Consider the following 23,389-nt stretch of genomic DNA (forward strand, 5'->3'; position numbering starts at 1 on the left):
TTGTCGAAAAATACCCTATTTTCTATTCAAATCAATCTGGAACAATAAAACACGAAAATTAAGCTACAAATAAAAATCTAAACCCACTGTACATATTATAAAGGATCGAATTTTTCTAAATGGTCCAATAAGCAGTGACAATTGTTCACTAAATTGCATCGTTGCACAATATAAAGAACTAACTGAAAGCAATGCATCAACTGTCAAAAAGCAACATGATCACTTAGTAATCCCCACCACTTTTTTCAACACAGCTTACTAGTGCAATCTTGAACATAACGCTACTCGAAATGAATCAGTACCTCGTGGTAAAAGTCTATGAAGTCATTTACCTTCGAGCAGTGCCGCTGAGCTGACCTGCAAAAGAACATTCGGATATAGTATTTCGTGCTGAAAAGTTTTACAACCGTTGGGTTCGAGTTTGAAAACGTTACAAGTGCACACGCCAGGCTGCAACCAGGCCGTTGAGACAGAACTCCACGCCGCCAGTGCCAGTGCAGCATTACCCAATAGTTTAGCAGCAAGCATGTGGAACACAGTGATAGTGTATTTGATTTCAACTACGATTGCACTGATCATTTACTTGAGATGGACCCGAAGAAAGATTCTTGCAGCCGTGGCTAACATGAATGGACCTCCGAGGCTGCCGCTGATCGGGAACGCCTACATATTGGTTCGGTTTACCAGCACAGGTGGGTAATTGAGCAACTAAAACAGAACCTGAAAACCGCTTTGCGCCGAGTGTCAGGGGCATTCTAGATTACTGTTTACAAAACTCGGTCAATTTACGAGCGCGATTTTACAGTTCACTAGAGACAATTAGGAAAGGCAGTGACCTTGTTAGCTAAGGTATGCAAAATTGTGTCCACTATGCTAAGTGATTAAAAATTGACCAACTTCTGTGCATTAATGTTTCATTTGGTCTGTCCTATTTTAAACTCACTCGTTTTACTCGTCTAAAGGTGGACTAATTTAAATGCATTTGGTATTATTTGAAAGACATATAATAACCAATTGATCGTTGTTAAATTAATATTTTACAAAAGTTGAGTTAATTAAAAGTGTTCATAGTTATCATAATGATGATTGAGGACTTTTCAAAATTACCGTACAAAACGAGCGGAAGAGTCGAAGAATTTTATGAAGTTTTATACAGGAACATATAAAATTGCTAGAAAAAATTGTTTTGTATAGAATCAGGAGAACTGGTGTTTTTCATTTATTCTTTTTGCTCATAAAGCACGCCAATGTCGCGGTGCTACATTCCGTCCTCAAAACTTGACCTTCTATGTTTGTATTCGATAGACTTCGCCACCAACTGTTAGAGTACAGGACAATCGCGTGACTAGTGTTACCATCCTATTGACTCTTTTAGCCTCTCCCAGTCGGGATTCGTTCATAAGACCATGAACAAAATTTCATAAAATTCTCGGATCCTTCGGGCTAAACCTGTTCAATTATTTAAAAAAATTCAAGCCCTTTTAGCTAAAATGCTTAATTTAAAAGATAAGTAAAAATCATGTTTTATTCAGCCAGCGATCAAAAAAAAACTTTACTATTCTATTAAAAAGCAAAAATGAAATACCTATACATTTGGCTAAATTTTTTAATGACTGAAAAAGCACCCAATTTAATCGTGATACCTTATAGATATTATAGAACTGACAGTTATCTACAAGCTTTATCGATTTCACGCCTAATTATAAACAGTAATGAACAAAAATCATTCATCCCGCGGCGCCTAGGCACCGTTTGATCTCAGATATTGATAGTAACTTTTATATCAGAAGTTAGCAGTTAATACTAGGCGTAATGACTGAGCGTCATGAACTCTCATTGGTGTGCCCAGGGTGTGATACACAGGGGCGCGTGCGTGCATCATCTTCTTTTCCAAGTTTAATATTATTCTTTATGAATTGCGGTTACTCCATATCAAAAAAGTAAATTTATAAGTACAGCTGAGGTACATTTTTAAGAAACATTGCAGCCTGCCACATTATACGGCCTTTACTATGTCAGCATATTTGTATGCCTTATACAGCTCGTGGTTCATGCATCTTCGCTACACTCCATTTTCTATTTTGATACCAAGTATTTATCACAAAATTTTACGCTCAAAATCCCAGGCACTCGTCGAACGTTCATGGTCCATGTCCACAAAGGGCCGCCGGAAGAATTGGTGCTCTGTAGAGTTTCCGTTTTGTGCGCTACGGAACTACAGCTGGCTACGTAATCCGTACAAAGCCCGATTCGCAGCTACGATTCGTCGTTTTACTTTGTGGTTTACATCGTCATCACATGTCACGAGCGTACCAAGATGCTACCCTGCTTCAATCGTTTCCTATACTACTCTACCTTGGAACCAACACCATTTAGACTCCCATGTTGCCTGCTGTCAACCATGACTTCGACAAAACCACAAAACTAAAAAGCATGTGAGATTGAGATAGTCCCGTTCCTTACCGCATTCCCTTGTTTTATCCATCCAACATCACGAAGGTGGCTGGGATATCACCAGCTGTTGGTATATAATTTTGATGCATAGTTTAACGCATGATACAAAATCATACGAATCAGTTTGACAAGTTCTGTCGAATAAATATGTTCTAGCGATATCTGTCACAGCTCATTCCGTTGATTAAATCGTATGCTATCCTAAAGTCATCAAACAGATTAGGAGTCTACAAGGAGTCAACCGCGTGTGTAAAGAGGGGCGTAAGATGAAGAAGAAAACAAAGAGCAATGCAAAATCTGTATCCATACAAACTAGTGGATATTGGTTGCTCACGAGTTGCTGACCTTGAGTGAGCTTCGAGGCTTTTTTTACGAGTAGGGAAATCTGCTATCAGACACCTACTCAGGTAGTGTGGGGTTAGTTATACCGACCCATTAAAACCCTACTCGAGTCTCCAGGCTTAATCCTCCCTGACACCACCTTATCGGTATTACTTCAGGGAGGGGCTATTGTGCTTAAAGGGTGCATTAAGATGGTAGTTAGGCTATTTACTCGCCGTTGATCGGCTCTCCAGCGGTTTTGTAGCTCAAGTACAATCTGAGTAGCAGCCCCATTGACCGCCCTTTTAGACGTCCGAGCTAGAACACATCCTTTGGGCCACATTATCCGGAGAAGTGTCCCGTCCGCCCACTGCCATCATACTGCTTCTCGCGCCCACGAAATACGGGCATAAGAAGGCATGTTCTGCAGTTTCCTCTACATCCACGCATTCGGGACACGCGGGGGACTCCGCTTGCCCGAACTTGTGCAAATACTGTCTAAAACAACCAAGCCCTGAAAGAATCTGTGTCAAGTGGAAGTTGACTTCGTCGTGGCGCCTGTCGACCCACCCGGATACTGCCGAGATAAATCAATGTGTCCAGCGGCCTTTTGTGGAATTAGACCATGCCCGCTGCCATGTGACCATTGAGAACGATCTTGTGGTACTCCGTATACCTCTAGTTCCACGTTGGTTGAAGCACTCTACGTCCTCACTGATGATGATGCCAATAGGCATCATACCCGCTAAGACGCAGATTGCGTCATGTGAACCTGTGCGATACGCGCTCGCCACACTCAAGCTTATGAGGCGATAGGTACTTTCCAGCTTACCTAGATAACTTTTGGTTCCTAACGCCGATAACCACACCGGTCCGCCATACCTAAGTGTGGGCTGGACCACATTGGCTAATAGCCTTCGCTTGCTGCCATATACCGCAGAGCTATTAGACATCATACGATACAATGCCGAAATAGCTGTGGAAGCCCTCTTGCAGGCATAGTCGACGTGGCTCCCGAACTTGAGCGTGTCGTCGACCATGACTCCCAAGAGTTTCGAGGACCGCGCTGACGAAATAGTGCAGTCACCGCTGCAGATCTTTGCTTGCTGCACCGACTTGCATCGGTTGTTCACCACGATAACCTCCGTTTTATGATGCGCAAGCTCCAGTTTCCTGGAGCGCATCCACTCTTCAACAATGATTATAGAGTGGGCAGCCGTCAACTCAACCGGGCCCAATATGGAACCTTGCGGAACCCCTGCGGTGATTGGAATGCACTTCTGACCCTCCTCCGTGTTACACATAGTGCGTGATACTGGAAGTAATTTTCCAGAATCTTGTATAGCGACACCGGCACTTGGACGTTCCGAAGCGAGTTGGCTATGGAGTCCCAACTAGCGTTATTAAAATCATTTCTCGCGTCGAGTGTGACAATTGCGCAATAAAAAACTACGAGGCTGTGCGTTCGCGAGTATGTAACTAGCAGAATTTATGCACACGTTTTGAAATTCGCCCAAAATAATATTACTATTTTAAAAAGTTTGTGTTCTACTACATAAAATAAGCATTACAGCTGAATATAGTGATTATCTAAATATAGTGGTTACGAAATATAATGATTTATATAAAAGAAGCACTCAAAATGAATCGTGCTCAATAAAACTTTGCAATAAAATTAAATTCCATTAAAATTAATACAGAAGAATAGAAAAGAATAAGATCTCTGCATATTAGCGCTGGTAAGAGGAAATGCTTATCAACTTAGGGACTATATTGGCTCATTTAATCGGACCTGATTTTTATTTTGAGGTATAAAAAATTCAAGTTTGTCACGTGGTTTCAGGACCCGTAAATCTCGCACGTGCATAATAATTTTTAATATAAATTAATAAATTATAAATGAGGTATCTCGTGCGTTCGAGTCGTGAACATCTCTTTGATAAAGCAGTCAAGGTTTTTAAGAATGTTTTATCTAATAGCCTTTATTGAATATGTTTTATCTAATAACTAATCTAATGGAGTAAGTTGATAGTACATATTCTTCATAGTAGTCTCGGTAAACTGATTTCACGTGGTTTTTCTTATATCGATATTTCGGATTTCCACAACCGGTTTCACAATGGCCACGTAACCAAACACGTCCTCGAATCGTACGCGAGCTCAAATGATAGTGATCCACGGTGGATCCAGATCAATTCGTTTTCACTAACAATTCCTTCCCGTGACACATTTCCTTTTCACATTTCACCTTTGCTGTTAATACTGCTGATGTATAGCAGATAAAAGAACGTATTTCCATGCTTCAGTCTACCCAACATCACGTAAGCGATTTTTTTTTGTCCCACCGCTATTCTGCCACATCATTTTGACGCACGATTTTAACGCATGATCCAATATCGTAAGAATCAGCTTAAAAAGTTTCGTCGAAAAACCACATTCTAGCATTATCTGTCACAGCTCATTTCGTTGGCTAAATCGTACGTCGCCTTAACATCAACAAACAGATGATAAGTCTACAAGTTGTATTCCACCCACCCCAAGTAATAATTTAAGTTTTATTGCACTCTTATGATGGCATTTAAGTCCAAAATTGGTCATGAAAACCGCCATAAGAGTACAATAAAACTCGCATTGTTGCTTGGGCAGGAACTCCTAACTAACACATTTGATCCATAATGGTGCGGCCCTCACGAGAACCAACCAGGAGCGACGAGGAGCTCCGCTAACGGTCTCAGTCTAAACAACAGGATACAGGAGACCACCTTGTGGGCAGAATTGAGAACTGTTATGCCTTGATATTGATTATGCTTGGGTCAATGGGGCAATGAGGCCATCCAATTACTCCACATTCAGTGGGACCATCATAAACACGATGATTTCCTATTGCGTGGAAATGCCTTATTTTTCAAGGGTGTCTTTGGAGAAGATTATTAATAAAATTTTGTGCAGATTTCTGTATTATTAGGATAATCATGAATTCACCTATTAGGGTAATAGAAATTTATGTTTATTTTAATGCGTATTACTATTTAATTGTCTAAATTATTAAAATAATTGATGGGATCAGTCCCAGTGTAGTGGTTAGCATTCACTATTAGAGTAAGAGTCAATAATTTTTAAGTAAAATCAATTGGTTGTATCCTCTGTTGTATTCAACTCGAAAAATGAGTGTTATTTCCACACACACCTCCGTTACCAAAAAGCTCACACAGAGAGCCCCGTGGTATCGAACACTTACAGACCTCAGCTAGTAGGAAAAACTGGACAGCGAACAAACTAAACACAAATTTATAGCTGAGGTATTAACAAAAATGGTATAAATACTAATTTTATTACACAATGAGCACCCAGTGGAATTTATGATTCCTTTTAAGGGGCTCAAAAAGTGTTAACGCTCTCAGAACGTAACAGAAAGGGAAGTTCAAACAATGTACTGAGCAAAAAGCGGGGGTAGTTCGCACCCCCATCTCCTCCTTCAGTTGCCGCAACATCGGGAGGACAAAAACTTTATAAAATATATGTAGTGGCCTAAATAGCAGACAAAACAGGAGAATAGTTTATTGAAACTAAACAATAAATTGAGTCAAAATCAAAATATAAAGAATGTTTAGGCACACTAAGTTTAATTGAAAGAATACATCATAAAAGTTTCTTTCGTCACCTTCTATCTGAGTCTGGACACGCTGGTGCGCATTTTTATAGATTCAAGCAACAATTAAAGGGGATTTTGTTAAAAATATATACACGTGTGCTTCCCTTAAGACTTGCACAAAACAAGATTTGAAACGATTGATTAATTAGCATATATATTATCATCATTATAATATATTATAACCGTCTTTTCACGAGCAATTGAGCAATTCAACGGTAAGTCGCTAATTGCTGCGGAACTCTCTGTTTCGAATGGACTAAATGTATACGAGATTTATTTACAAGCAACAGCTTCTCTGATCAAAATGCTGTCTTATCGAAATTGCAATCATAATAAAAACATTGATCAAATTAAAGATCTTACTACCAACTTCCAAATTTATCACCAGTAAAGTAGTACCAACGATATTCTATTCAACTCCATCACCAAAGATCACTGATAGGATAATCGGCATTGTTTGTTGATATCCAGTCATCGGTCAAATGTTTCGTTTTGATGCAATCCGACTAATATTCGTTTAAACTTAAGCAGAGAAACATTTTGTACCCACAGACAAACAGATTAGATCTCCAATCACGCCTGCCATTAACACAATTAATTCCGTCTGGTTTTTAGTTCCGGCCACGTCTTAACACATCATATCTACCAGCTGTAGCAACAATTTATCCAATTAATATTACCTAGCAGTACTGAAACTCTTCAAAATTACGCGCGTCGTGAGCACAGCAGCTCCAGATGTTTCAGTAGAATAAATTATTTTATCACTGCAGCAATGCTATTGTTAGTGGAGAACAATTCCACCGATAGGGATAATTGCAACAATAATCACTAATTGGAAAGAATAGCAAACCACAAATACTTCAATACAAATCATTGACACTCATTTGTTGACTTTGAGTTTGCTGAAGCTGTAATTTTTAACTGGGTATTAATCAGTACTACCTAGCCCGAGCAGTGCTATCTTCATGATCTCCTAGTAATAATATTTCATCGATTGATAACGTAATACTTTCCAGAATATCGCAGAACAGCATTCGTTACACCTACAGTAACGACAAGCTGTCCGTTCAGTTTGGCTATCTGATTTGCGATCTGATTTCGACTGCAATTATAAATGGTTTAACTGCTGCTAGAAATGACTACATACAGTTGAATGATGATATACATGAATCTGAATCTGATTTGCATAAAAATGTTATTTTGATTTCACTCTAAATTGATGCTGATTGTAACCAGATGGATTACATGGATTAATCGAAAATTTTTGAATATGTCCCGTCCTCAGAAAGGTTCCAAATTCAAAATTTTGACCTGTACACACGCATTAAACCAATGCACTATGGGCAAAAACGAGAGAAAAAACGGACGCAATTAAGATACGGCCTGCAGGCTTATAAAATATAGGTGATCTTATGTAAAATTTTCCGGAGAATCGCGTCGTGTCGACCCCTTTCCTGTTTATCATCGGGAAGTGCCCCATTTTGCTCATTTTCGCCTTTTTTTAATATTTTTCACCCTTATTCATCCTCAGAATTCAAAAATATAGACAAAATGCAATCACTCAAAGTAAACGTAGGATATCTCAATTATGGGATATCTCCTTTACATGGTTGGGTAAACTGCTTCGAATGCATGGTCCATATTGCATTTCGACTTGTAGATTTTAGAGGTTGGAGAAAATCTGGAGGATACGGCAATAGTAATGACGGAAATACAGCTCGAAGATCCTATGCTAATCCTGGTATTAGTTCTGAAATCTCGGGTATAGATATGACATTAATTAAAAGGTTGAGAAATTTTCTCAAAGCAAGTTCTTGAACACATTATTTCAAAAAAATTCGAAACTTATTGTTTGTATACCAAAAACCTTTATGTCAGGATATACTCCTCATACAATACGTCCACTGCAAAGCAAAGAATTTGAATTCGCGGTCACAAATGAATCTAGACAACTATATTGCTGATATGACAAATGACAGAAGAAGCACAAAGATAAGTTTTTTTTGTTTAATTATAGTCACTTTAACAACTCGAGTCATTCGTGACTTCTGTGGGGTTGGGAATTGAACTCAGGTCCTCGGCGTGAGAGGCGTGAATGCTAGCCACTACACCGGTATTGACCCTCTCGAAAATAAGCTTATTGCCTTATGCTAAAAAAAGTGATAAAAATACAAGACAATTTTTTACATGCAAATCGTGATAGAATTATTCGTCTTCTTATTTCTCGGGTAAAGTTTATAGCTTCTTCGAAACAGAAAAATGTAATTAGAAAAATCTTCCTGAGAACGCTATATTACTATTGAAGACGAAATGTGGAACGAGTGATTCTGCAGAAGGAGAAGAAGACCAAGAAGAAGAAGAAGAAGCAGAAGAAGATGAAGAAACAGAAGAAGAAGAAGAAGAAGAAGATGGAGATAAAGAAGATTAAGAAAAATAATAAGAGGAAAAGCTTTGAATTTTAATTAATATTAACTTATATGTGGTTTTGTGTTGTTTATTAAAGCTCATACTTGGTTTGTATTGTTTTATAAAATGTTTTATCCTATGAAAATCAATCTGCAATAGTTTTTCAAATGACCCTCATTTCTTATACGTCATTATACTTAAAAAATATTTGAAAAATAGTTGAAAATGCTCCCTAACTCAAAAAAAAACGTTATAATGCATAATAAACCTGAAATTCGGGCTCAGCACCCCAAAATTACTTAAGAACCACATATTATCCTTAATTTATAATATAACTAGCTGATCCGACAAACTTCGTATTGCCACAAATTAACCTGTGTTGTACATAAATCATGAATCTCGGATGATCTTTGTCACAATCTCGAGTTTTGCAAGCCCCCCAGTGGAAGGTGCTTCCGACGGCTAGTTTTTGTGGTCTTGTATTGACTAATGTTTTATGGAAGAGTCTCGAATTTCTCGAGTTCGATTAGTTTTTGAGTTTCGCAAAAATTTCTGTTTTATTTATATGAGAGTCCATATCCCCCTACCACAGGGGTGAGAGGTCTCTAACTATCGTAAAATAAATTCAAGACTCCAAAATCTCCCACATGCCAAATTTGGTTCCATTTGATTGATTAGTTCTCGAGATAAGAGGAAATTTGCATTTCATTTGTATGGAAGCCCACCCTCTTAAAGAGGAGATGGGCCATAACTCGCTTTCTAAAGAAGAGAGGGGTCTCAATTCACCATAGAAAAAAATCTTGCGTTCAAAACCACTTACATGTCAAATTTGGTTCCATTTGCTTGATTAGTTCTCGAGTTATGAAGAAATTTGTTTTTCATTTGTATAGGAGCCCCCCCCCCCTCTTAAAGTGGGGAAATCCATAGAAAATATACCATAGAAAATATTCTTGCCTACAAAAACACCCACATGATAAATTTGGTTCCATTTGCTTGATTAGTTCTAGAGCTATGAGGAAATTTGTATTTCGTTTGTATGAGAGCCCCCCTCTTAAAGTGGGGAGGGGTCCTTATTCACCATAGAAAATATTCTTGCCCTCAAAAACTTTCACATGCCAAATTTTGTTCCATTTGCTTGATTAGTTCTTCAGTTATGAGGAAATTTGTATTTCATTTGTATAGGATCCCCCCTCCTAAAACGGAGAGGGGTCCCAATTCATCATAGAAAAAATTTTTGCCTCCAGTAACCTCCACATGCCAAATTTGGTTCTATTTGCTTGATTAGTTCTCGAGTTATGAGGAAATTTGAATTTCATTTGTATAGGAGCCCCCCCCCTCCTAAAGTGGGTAGGGGTTTTAATTCACCATAGAAAATATTCATGCCCTAGAAAACTTTCACATGCCAAATTTGGTTCCATTTGCTTGATTAGTTCTCGAGTTATGAGGAAATTTGTATTTCGTTTGTATAGGAGCCCCCCGGCTGGTAAATGGCTTGGTAATGCGTACCATCGGTGCCTTGTGCACTGGGCATAAAATAGACCCCACATTGGTTCACAGCCTCTTACCTAGCAACTCCTACCCCAACCTCCTCGTGGTACCAGCCGGGATACGAGCAACCTCGGGTGGAGATCGGGTAACCAACCCCGGTGGAAACCAAGGTCGTATGCTGACAGGGGAGGAGGGCTCCTTCGAGCTACGTTGGCCCTCCGGCGATACTGTGGGGTTGGTTGCGGGCTTTGCAAGCCTGAACCACTAAAAAACCAAAGCAATGGACTCCGTAAGTAATAATAATAACTCTAATCGGAACAATCGGCAAATACCCAGGCGACGAAAACGGACTAACGATTGGAAATTAGGAACATGGAACTGTCGGTCTCTAAATTTCCTCGGAAGTACCCGCGTGCTTTCTAAAGAAGTGAAGAGCCGCAAGTTCAACATCGTAGCGCTGCAGGAGGTATGCTGGAAAGGAACGATGGTACGTACGTATAGAGATGGTCATACCATCTACCAGAGCTGCGGCAATACACACGAGCTGGGCACAGCTTTTATAGTGATGGGCGAGATGCAGAAGCGGGTGATCGGGTGGTGGCCGATCAACCCCCGAATGTGCAGATTAAGAATCAAGGGCCGATTCTTCAATATAAGCATAATTAACGTGCACAGCCCTCACCTCGGAAGTACCGATGATGACAAAGACGAATTCTAAGCGCAGTTGGAGCGTGAATACGACCGCTGCCCAAGACATGATGTCAAAATTATCATCGGGGACTGTAATGCTCAGGTTGGTCAGGAGGAGGAATTCAAACCGGTGATTGGACGGTTCAGCGCTCACCCGCAAACGAACGAAAACGGCCTAAGACTTGTCGACTTCGCCGCCTCCAAGAACATGGCCATACGTAGTACCTTCTTCCAGCATAACCTCTACCATCGGTACACCTGGAGATCACCCAACCAGACAGAATCACAAATCGACCACGTTCTGATAGATGGTCGGCACTTTTCAGACATCGACGTCAGAACCTATCCGGGCGCTAACATTGATTCGGATCACTACCTAGTGATGGTAAGGATACGTTGTTGTGAACAACATACGATACCGCCGCCCGCCACGGTATAATCTAGCGCGACTGAAGCAACCAGAGGTCGCCGAAAACTACGCGTTATCTCTCGAAACCGCGCTGCCGGAAGAGGGAGAGCTGGATGAAGCCCCTCTTGAAGACTGTTGGAATGCTGTGAAAACAGCCATTAACAGCGTAGCGGAGAACGTCCTAGGCAGTGTGGCACCGAATCGACGTAACGAATGGTTTGACGAGGAATGCCAGCAGATATTGGATGAGAAGAACGCAGCGCGGGTACAAATGCTGCGTAGAGCCACCCGTCAGAATGTGGAGCGATACAAACAGAAGCGGAGGCAGCAAACCCGACTCTTCAAGGAAAAGAAGCGCCACCAAGAGGAGAAGGAGTGCGAAGAACTCGAACAGCTGTACCGCTTTCACGACACACGGAAGTTCTATCAGAAACTCAACGGATCTCGCAAAGGCTTCGTGCCGCGGGCCGAAATGTGCAGAGATAAAGATGGAGGTATCTTGACTGATGACCGTGCGGTGATCGAAAGGTGGAAGCAGCACTACGATGAACACCTGAATGGCGTGCAGGCGGAAGACCATGATAGCGGAGGAAGTGACCACATTGGTCCAGCAAGCGACGAAGATGTGCCACCCCCATCGATAAGGGAAGTTAAAGAAGCCATCCAGCGGCTGAAGAACAACAAAGCAGCGGGAAAGGATGGCATTGGAGCGGAACTTATTAAAATGGGCCCGGACAAGTTGGCCGGCTGTCTGCATCAATTGATTGTCAAGATTTGGGATACGGAACGACTACCGGAGGAGTGGAAAGACGGGGTTATCTGCCCTATCTACAAGAAAGGTGATAAGCTGGATTGTGAGAACTACCGAGCCATCACTATCCTGAATGCCGCCTACAAAGTGCTGTCCCAAGTTCTCTTTCATCGACTATCGCCAATAGCCAATAGATTTGTGGGAAGTTACCAGGCCGGCTTCATGGAGGGTCGGTCTACAACAGACTAAGTCTTCACCCTGCGGCAGATCCTCCAGAAGTGCCGCGAATTCCGAGTCCCCACGCACCACCTGTTCATCGATTTCAAAGCCGCATATGATAGCGTAAACCGAGAAGAGCTATGGAAAATTTTGGACGAAAACGGCTTTCCGGGTAAGCTTACTAGACTTATCATGGCTACGATGGATGGGATCCAGTGCTGTGTGAGAATCTCGGGTGGATTGTCGGACCCATTCGAATCTCGCAGGGGACTTCGACAAGGAGATGGTCTTTCCTGCCTGCTATTCAACATTGCGCTTGAAGGTGTTATAAGGCGAGCGGCGATCGAAATGCGGGGCACGATTTTCAATAAATCCAGTCAATTTATCTGCTTTGCTGACGACGTGGATGCTGTCGGCAGAACATTTGAGGCGGTGGAAGATCAGTACACCAGACTGAAACGCGAAGCAGAGAAGATTGGATTGCAGATAAATACGTCTAAAACGAAGTATATGCTGGCGGGCGGGACCGAGCGCGACAGGGCTCGCTTGGGCAGCACCGTGGTAATCGACGGGGATGAGTTCGAAGTAGTCGACGAGTTCGTATACCTTGGCTCGCTGGCAACAGAGGACAACAATACCAGCCGTGAGATTAAAAGACGTATTATCAGCGGAAGTCGGGCCTACTAGGGACTCCACAAACACTTGCGGTCGAACAATCTGAGCCCCCGTACAAAGTGCACATTGTACGCTAATTAAACGCTAATTAGACCGGTTGTCCTCTACGGGCACGAAACGTGGACATTGCTAGAAGAGGACCTACGAGCACTCGGAGTTTTCGAACGGCGGGTGCTAAGAACCATCTTTGGCGGAGTGCAAGAGAACGGTGTATGGAGGCGAAGAATGAACCACGAGCTCGCGCGTCTCTACGGCGAACCAAGTATTCAGAAAGTGGTTAAAGCTAGACGGATACGTTGGGCAGGACATGTTGCTAGAATGCCGGACAACTATCCTGCAAAAATGGTTTTCGCATCAAATCCGGTAGGAACAAGACGAAGAGGGGCACAGCGAGCGAGGTGGCAAGACCAGGTGGAGCGAGATCTGGCGAGCACTGGGTGCCCGCGGAACTGGAGATCAGTTGCCATGAACCGAAACAGATGGAGAAATTATACTGCGCAGGCCTTGTCATAAGACGTTAGGCCAATTAAGTAAGTAAGTAAGTAAGTAAGGAGCCCCCCCTCTTAAAGTGGGGAGGGGTCCTTATTCACCATAGAAAATATTCTTGCCCTCAAAAACTTTCACATGCCAAATTTTGTTCCATTTGCTTGATTAGTTCTTCAGTTATGAGGAAATCTGTATTTCATTTATATAGGATCCCCCCTTCCTAAAGTGGGGAGGGGTCCCAATTCATCATAGAAAAAAATTTTGTCTCCAAAAACACCCACGTGCCAAATTTTGTTCCATTTGCTTGATTAGTTCTCAAGTTATGAGGAAATTTGTATTTCGTTTGTATAGGAGCCCCCCCTCTTAAAGTGGGGAGGGGTCTCAATTTACCATAGAATAAATTCTTGTCACCGAAAACACCCACATGCCAAATTTTGTTCTATTTGCTTGATTAGTTGTCGAGTTATACAGAAATTTGTGTTTCATTTGTATGGGAGCCCCCCCTCTTAGTGGGGGGAGGGGTTTCTAACCATCACTAAAACCTTTCCTGGCCCCAAAAAACCTCTAGATGCACACTTTCATGCCGATTGGTTCAGTAGTTTTCGATTCTATAAGGAACATACAGACAGACAGACAGAAATCCTTCTTTATAGGTATAGATTTCATTTAAGGGGGCATAGTACTTTTTCAACTTAAAAAAATCGAAATTTTTTTTATTGATTATTTCGAAAGATTAACATTTTGACCATATGTGTTTCAAGTCATTTCAATGAATTCCAAAAATTGACAAAGTTACAGCTATTTGTACCGCGCATGTCTGGAGCGATTACACGGCGAATAAAAAGTTCAACGTCGTTTTTCTCGAAACCAGGTTTAGAAAGTCGGTACCATAAATATCTCAAGAACGGCTCAAGCAATTCTCATGATTCTTTTTTTGTTTTAAAGCCAACAAAATTATCTAGTGTTTGACCCATCCTATTTTTGATATTACTATTTTTGTATTTTTTAGAAATGTTTAAAGTCAATTTTTTCGACTAAAAACCTTACTTTTATGTTTGAATGTCCGCCATTTTGTTATGCGTTCGAATTTTAAAAAAAGGATGGGTCAAACACGAGATAATTTAATATACTTTCATGTCGTTTTGAAATACAGTGGTTTACCGATTTTATCTACCCATCCGAAAATTTTTGGTAGATATATTTGGAAAGTAGACAAATTTGGGGACAAATAAATTGCTCCAAAATAATTTAAATGAACGAAAAATATTGTTAATGTTGACCATTTTCTTCAATAGCGTATCATTTCAGCGTAATTTTGCGCTTAGGGCACATTTTATTCATCATATCAACCATTAGCCATAATGTACGTACACTCAGCATATTATGAAAAAAGACATATCGAAATTCAAAACTGCTCCGATTTTATTCAAATTGTGTGCACTTATTCCTTTGCAGTAAATTTTAGAACCGTATTTTTATTTGGCACTTAGGGTTCTCTTTTCTGAGTCAGTGTGGTCCCAAAAGTTACCATTTTTTCCACCTTTCTTTCTTTAAAGATTCATAACCTTTGATCTATTGAACCGATTTGAATAATGTTAATACCAAATGGAAAGTAATTTATTAAGCTTTTCAGAAAAAATATTAGACTGAAGCCCAGTTTTTTTATTGTCGCAAAATTGTTGAAAACATTCACTTTTTGTGTTTACATGGTGTGTAGACCAAAGAAACTTTAAGTTTGCATAAAGTGTCAAGAATACAATGGAGACGCATGGTTTTTGTTTTTACTAGTAATAAAAGGGGTTTTTTGACAAAGAAATGCGTCTCTAAAATAAAAAGCCATGCGAGTCCATTACATTTTCGTATCTTTATTTCTTAAAAAAAGACTATCTCAAAAACTAAAAAAGTTACATCTGTTTTTTTGATATCGTATGTAAACAACTAGCTTGTCATTGAATGTATTATTAAAAAAATTGATAACGAATATTTTAAATGTTTTAAGTGATTTTAAGGATTTCCTACAAAAAATGTTTTTGCAATCATAAAAAAACTTTGAACGCCAGTTTATTGTTTTTTTCTGTTTTTGTTTTTTTTTTGAAAAGTTCATTAAAATACAATTTTTTTGTAATAAAATCATTAAAATCGATTCAACGGTTCAAAAGCTGAGAATTTATAAGGAGAGAGAGAGTTCCTAGCTGAGACAAGGTGTGCCCGTTAGCGCTACGGTATAGAAAAATCTCACAAAGGATCATTGTGAAATGTTAAAATTATGCGTTACAAAATAAATGGAAGTTACTTTGCGTATTTGACTTCAGCATTATTATACACATTCTGTGTATAATTACACACCACAGATGCCATATAGTAAACTATAAAATACAAAGAAATATTCTCTGTTATGCATAAGTTCCTGAAATCTTTCAAATTTTCATGCCACACGGTTAAAATAACAATTAAAAAAAAGGTAGATAAAACCGGGTCAAAATGGTAGACAAAATCGGGGGTACCTAAAATCGGGTGTAGATTAAATCAGGTGTAGATATAATCGGAATACCACTGTATTTCAATTCGGATAAGACCCCCAGCGCCAATCCATGGTACCGCAAATCATGTTTTTTTCGAACGATCATGTTCAAGGAGCCGTAGGGGAGAGGGGAAGATGCAAACAAAATTGTAAATATTAGTATAAAGTGCAATGTTTGGAATGCAAAAAACCCGAATCGATTCGCTTTTCGCGTTATCGAGAATAAAATATTTGAAATTAGGCAAAAATATGGTGTAAAAAGTACTATGCCCCCTTAAAGAGATTTTTTTGCTTGGCCAGCATTTGTATGGAGTCGCCCCACTGTGCGGCGTGTTCATTAGAATGAGTGCGCGTGTGTGAGAAAATTAGACCACACGAGTGCGGGCTTCGCAACACTGGGTTTAACATCCCTGTGCGCTGCCTCCAAGCTGTTCGAAATACTAATAGGAAAAATAATGTTACACTAAGCTACGTCCTATATCTTTACCGACCGACATTGGCTTCTTTCCAGGTAGAACTACAACCACTAATTTAGCTCAGTTCACACCACACTGCATTAAACATATGGAAGATGGTGCTCAAGTTGATAGCATATACACCACAGATATTAAAGCCGCATTTGACTGAGGCGATCACTCTATTCTGGTGGCAATAATTGCTCGATTGGGAGCCTCTTATAGCTTCGTCAAGTGGCTCAGATCATACCTGATTAACCGTTTTCTTTCTGTGAAGATCGGGAACCATGAATCATTCGGCTTCGTCAGCTCATCAGATGTGCACCAAGGAAGCAATCTCGGGCCTCTGCTTTTCTCTTTGTTTTTCAACGACGTCTGTTTTATCATACCACTAGGATGCAGACTTCTTTGTGCGGATGATCTTAAGCAAGCTGTGTCTTGTGATACGATCCAGAGCAGACTGTATCGAACTAATACGTTATCTGGATGATTTGTTTGAATGGTGCTCCAATAATCAACTGACACTGAGTATACCCAAATGACTCGAACGACTTATTTTATCCAAACAGTTTATTTTATGTCCGAGACAAAATTTCAATTTTCAATTCCCTAAATTTTCAAAAATTATTATTAATTGAAACAACTTCATGTCATTTCAGAGGCTATCTACCACAACCTTAAAAATCTTGGGAACTACTATCCTTCTCCATTGTGTATCCACATTGGTCCATCAGTGAACGTATTTCTATACAGCGCCGAGGAATTACAGGTGATGCTGAACTCGCCGTACTGTCTCGACAAATCAATGCATTACAGCTTTCTTCGTGTTAACCGAGGTATATTCGCTTCTCCAGGTAATTCAATTGTGTTGCATTATAGCGCATAACATTATAACGAATTTTCGACCGGTTACAAATGTTCCATTATTGCAGCCCATATTTGGAGAGGTCAACGAAAATCTCTGAGAGTTTCGTTGGGGCCAGCAATTGCAAATAGTTCAGTGGATGTGTTTAACGAAAAAAGTGATATTTTAGTCGGACGCTTAGAACAATTTGCCGATGGTAAAGAACGTGACTACTTTCATGACATTGCTAAATGTGCGTTGGATGTAATTTACTGTAAGCATGTTCTAGCAAAAATTATAAATGTACAAAATAATCTCTTGAACATTCATTTTAGATGCCGCACTTGGACTAGACTTCGACATGCAGCGAACTAAAACCGGTGATTATTATCTGGGTCTTCAGGACGAATTTTTCGATATCATAGCACGGAGAATATTCTCACCAACCCTCTACCCTGAATTTATTTATCGACTAACCAAAGCATACAAAAGAGAGCAAGAAATTTTACGAAGCGCTCGAGAGCTGACATACAAAGTAATGGAACAGCGCAGAGTTGAAGAACTTATGTCGTCTAAAACGAAGGAAAATCCTTCAGAATCAAAAACGGACAGTACGAAACCACTCAATTTTCTGGATTCTCTCCTGCAGCTAAGTCGAGAACGTCAACAACTCACTAAAGAAGACATTACCCAGCACTTGGATACAATAATATTCGCTGGCAGTGACACGACATCAACTACAATGGCTAGCGTACTGTTAATGATGGCTATGCATCCCGACGTGCAAGAAAAGGTTTATCAGGAAGTCATGGAGATTTGCCCAGATAAAAAACAATACGTATCATTGGATGACATCGCCAAACTGACTTATATCGAACAAGTATGTAAGGAAACGATGCGGTTATTTCCAGTTGCTCCAATTGTTGCTCGGGTGTCAACTCATGACATTAAACTGAATGGTAACTTCAATATCATAACATATCGCACCGAAATATTTTCTTATATGTCTTTTACAGATAAGAACACTATCCCAGCCCATTCGCAGATTATAGGAGCCATTTACCAAGTTCAGAGAGATCCCAACATTTGGGGCCCAAAAGCACACCTATTCGATCCAGACAATTTTCTACCGGAAAAGGCAGCTAAACGCCATCCTTACGCATATATTCCATTCAGTGCCGGTCCCCGCAATTGTCTTGGGATACGATATGCTTGGCTTTTCATGAAGATCATGATTGTTCATTTGCTCCGCAAATACCGCGTGAAAACTTCGCTAACAATGGATTCCCTTAATATCAAATATTCAATTCTTTTGAAAATTACGAATGGTTGTCTGATCAGTTTGGAAAAACGCGACTAACCTGTTGCTTACTAGGCAATTATGGATTATCAGAAATCATCTTTTGGGTTTCCAAGGGACTTGAAATACGCAAAAATGCCCACCTAATCCATGTGATGCAATATAATTGTGTAAGTTAGACAATATCTGCCAGGCTTTTAAAACACTCTTCATTAGGCACATGGCACTGCACGATCACTTTAATTCGATTTTGTTTCTTTTGAATGAGTCAAGCTTTATTCAGCAATTGAAGATAATAACTATAGCTTTACAAATTTCTCAGGAATAATTTTCCCAAATTCTGTTTGACCGAAGCGGTTTGATTCAAATAATTCAAAATTAAGTCAAAATGATCGTGCCATGCCTGCCCTTCGTAGCTATTCGAATACATATGGTGACGCACAGGCATTCGAAGTAGAAAGAATTCTATATATTAAGTGATGTACCTAGTAAATTGGGAGATGGATTCATTAGTGAAATCATAATAGAATAATGTATTGATTCAATAATCAATAAGCAATAAAACTTAAATTCTAGAAATTTCATAAAGATCATCACTAAGCAACTTGAAGTAAATTGGAAAGCAAGTTAACTGTGCCCAAAAGTGTTAAAAATGCGCGTAATACCCAACCGTTCTTTTTTCACTGATTTGTTCATTATTTACTAGACTGCAGCATTGTCACTAAGCAGTAATTAATTAGCGAGTATTATAAGAATAATCTTATACAGCTGAAAAGCATCGCCAAATTGCTGCACAGTGCATTAAAATAAAAGCTAATCAGTAAAATTGGTTATTTTTCAGCATTAAAATGTGCTACACTAGACAACATGTGACCATGATAAGGCCATTGTGAGTTTTGAAAAAAAAATCATGTTATGATGTCAAAATCATCACCGAAACCTAGAAGTTGAACGATCCTTGATAATATTATACCATTCACTGTGAACTAATTTGCGGTTTCGTCACTAACGAGAATGACATTAGCTGGGGCTTGGTTATGTAGGAGTGAGAGGGGAACAAAGAGTGGAGAAGAGGATCCGGGAGTTTGGAATTTGATGTTGCTGATATTATTCCTACTACAAACAGCCTCAGCGAGGGCCCCAGCTAATGTCAAAAAATCTTCATATGTGTGTGTGGTGGAATACTTCATACGCGATCTCCGCATCACAAATGATTTTTTCTTCATGTAGGGGAAAATGGCACAGAACGCATCACTGAACATCATCTAACTGAGCTGTAGTTCATTAGTTTCGTTTTTCATAACATTTATAAGATTTTGTGACCTTTTCTCACATACTTCTAATGTAATTTTATGTAAAATATTGACATTTTTTGTCATTTTTTGAAGGTGTTCAAACGTAGTGCATTATCGCAACATGCAGAACAACCAATAAAACGTACATATTAGTATAGACGTCCTGTTGAGAACTTGACCCTTCTTTATCGACAGACTTCGCAGCCGGTTATTAGAATACAGGACAGTTACGGGGCTAGTGCAACGATCCGTCTGACTCTAGCAGTACTGCTCAGCCGAGATTTTAGACTAGCATCGTATCTCGAAGCAAACTGGGCAGTGCTAACGTCTCTGCATACTAAATTTTGGATATGTGATATTAGATTGAAGCTTAATTTAAGCATCGAAATGATTCGGACCTGACAGCCTTCCACCGCTTCGCTTCAAAAACTGTGCTACTACACTAGTAATTCCTCCGACTTAGTTAGGGTTTTAAGGGCTAAACAGACTGCTGCGTCAACGCATCCGTCAGTGAAAATTTGGCAGTTAACCCATGGCTGCCCTTGAATGAAAAATTGGTTAATATGCCATTTTTTCCAAAATTGAGATCATAATATCACATGATAGTATACATCCCAACCAACGTCCCCACGGAAGCCGATTGTAAAAATAAATGCATTTCCGCAGGCACACGACGTGAAACAATTTTGGCTAATATCCAAAATAAATGAGAAGTTGGCCGTGATCCGTGATGATATCAAACCGCATTCGCAGTAACCGATGTGTTCTTATTTCGCATTTTATCAACTCACATTCAAATTGATCATGTGGTGTGGTGGTTTCAGGCGTAAGCCCAGCAATCGCTAAGTTTTTGGATCGAATCTTATTATTATTTTTTATTGTCCCGACAGCCTACACGACAGTATTCGCAGTTCCCATTAACGGCGGCATGATGAAGCTGCTTCTACTTTCTACCTTCTAGTTTCAAGCGCTTGACACTCACGCTTCGTTGGCAACTTCTTCGGGGTGCAGGGATTACTGCTTCCATACTGTTTTAAATGGTTTAAAACCATTTTGAAGACTCACAAGCATGCGTCAAAAATCTTCCCCGGAGGGAATTTGGCCACAGGTATCGTTGTTTCAATTCAACGTCATGGATCCAGCATGTATGCACATTAAACAGGCGGCCATTACCGTGTTAAACCTCTTTGACAGACAAAAGTAATAAAATTGCATTTTTCTCAATTTCATGTTCGTGACATATTAGCCAATTCTTCATTTATGGGCAGATGGGAAAACTGTTAGAATAACGCTGACGGATGCATTGAAGCAGCATTCTGTTTGGGCCTTCATTTGTTCATGTCCGCCAGTAAGGCTACCAACGACTTTTAAAGCAGCGAAGAGCAACTTTACCAACTCTGTACACTAACTCTTGTCCCTAACTTCACGTGGTGCCGATCGAGGTACGCAACCTTCGTAGCCGTTCGCACACAGGGAATGGAAAACTGCGGCTCCCGTCCACTTTAAGTTGGCAGCTCCATCAGCGGGATAGGGAGTTAAGGCTAACAATCTACTGTAGCTGAAAACTGACAAAGTTACAGCAAATGAAAACACGATTTAATCCCCCTAGTGGTGAAAGGAACCTTTGTTATAGCATCTTACTTGTTATTTGAGATAGCATCGACACATTTTTGGAACACTTGTCAACTGTTGGTTAACATATTAGTATCATAGGTTCATATCACTTCTACTGACAGAAAATAAATGTAAAGAATTATAAAACCTATTTTTCTATTTTTCGGGCCACATTAACTCAGAAAAGGGCACCCCAAACCGCCACCGCCAATGGTGATATCTGTTTGTTGTACGAGTTAAAAAAGGGACTGAATATTTTAGGCAACTCTTTCTGACATTTGACAGAGGACAACAAATTGTACTGCAAATGGCACCAAAATAGTTCGCCACATTAATCGCGTTAACTCTGAGGCGCCATCACGGGATGAAATTTAAGTAGCAATCAAAAGTATGAAATCCAAAAGAGCTCCAAGGATAAACTGCATTTCAGTCGAGATATTCAAAGCTGACCCGACTTCATCAGCCCAAATGATGCATAAGTTATTCAGCAATATACGGAAAACCGCAACTTTTTCGGTGAACTGTATGCAGTGAATATTGGTCAAAATCCCTAAAAAGAAAGCCTAACTGAATGCGGAAAAGAGCGATCGGCTAGATTACTGTAATTACCACGGCATTACCTACGCTGGTCAACGCCGCCTACAAGGTGTTTTCCCAGATTTTGTAGCATCGACGCAAGAGCAATAGCAATAGCAAGAGAATTCGTAGGGCAGTATCAAACGGGCTTTATGGGGGCCCGTGATACTACGGATCAAATTATTACTCTCTGGCAAATCTTCCAGAAATGTCAGGAGTACAACTTATCAGCGCATCATATTTGTGTAGATTTTGAAGCAGTTACTTTAGAGCGAGTGATGATCCACGTATCCGTTTCAGGGGCACTCTAGAGTCCCTTCGAGTCGCGCAGAGGATTGCGGACTGTTGTGTATGTTATTCAATATCGCTATTGAAGGTGTGAACCAGCGAGCGGCAATCGAAACAAGAGGAGCGATCTTCAGCAAGAGTAGCCAACTCCTAGCCTTCGCAGACGACAGCGACTGTGCCTAGTGACTATTGACGGCGATCAACTGGAAGTGGTTGATGAATTCGTGTATTTGGGGCCTCTGGTCACCGTCGATAATAATACAAGCAAGGAGATTCAACAACATATTAAACTTGGAAATCGATACTGCTTTTCTCTTCACAAGACGCTTCGATTAAGGAGGACTCGCCGCAGCACAAAGCTGACGATGTACAAGACGCTAATCAAACGGGTCCTCCTCTACGGACTTGAGACAGTAACTTTGCTGACGGAAGACATGCGTGGACTTGCCGTATATGAACGAAAGGTGTTGCGGACTATTCTTGGCGGAGTACAAACAGCTAACAGCAGCAGTGAGTGGCGGAGGCATATGAATCACGAGTTGCAGCCACTACGGTGGGCCGGCCACGTCACAAGGATGCCGGACGACTGCGTAGTGAAATCCGTTCTCATCAAGAACCCTACCAGCACCAGAAATAGAAAAGCTCAACGTGCCAGATGACTCGACCAGGTTGAAGCCAACTTACGTGTGTCGAGACGCACAACGAATTGGCGACGAGTAGCCCAGGACCGAGTATGGAGAGGAATTCTTGATACGGCAAGAGCAACCCCGGCTCTTGGCTGATACTGACTGACTAACTGAATGTGATAACTGATGAGGGTTGCTCTGTATTACTCTTAAAATACACTGGAAAGTAATCCTACACTGGATCCAGGAGGAGATGACGCTACTTTTCGGCGCGCCGCAGCGATAAGCTTGATTCCCCGCTGACCTCGATCATATGTAG

At 40.4% G+C, this 23,389-nt stretch overlaps 1 protein-coding gene across 1 annotated transcript; it reads left to right on the forward strand.

The window, feature by feature from the left end:
* The first annotated feature begins 272 nt into the window (after positions 1–272).
* LOC128742022 (cytochrome P450 4C1-like) lies at positions 273–19,506 on the forward strand. The gene is made up of 5 exons (XM_053838199.1): positions 273–692; positions 17,187–17,381; positions 17,460–17,645; positions 17,707–18,330; positions 18,388–19,506. The coding sequence occupies exons 1-5, from the start codon at positions 527–529 to the stop codon at positions 18,729–18,731; spliced, it is 1,515 nt and encodes a 504-aa protein (XP_053694174.1). The 5' UTR covers positions 273–526; the 3' UTR covers positions 18,732–19,506.
* The last annotated feature ends 3,883 nt before the right edge of the window (positions 19,507–23,389 follow it).

This window comes from Sabethes cyaneus, chromosome 3 (assembly GCF_943734655.1).
Source record: "Sabethes cyaneus chromosome 3, idSabCyanKW18_F2, whole genome shotgun sequence".
Lineage (NCBI taxonomy): Eukaryota > Metazoa > Arthropoda > Insecta > Diptera > Culicidae > Sabethes > Sabethes cyaneus.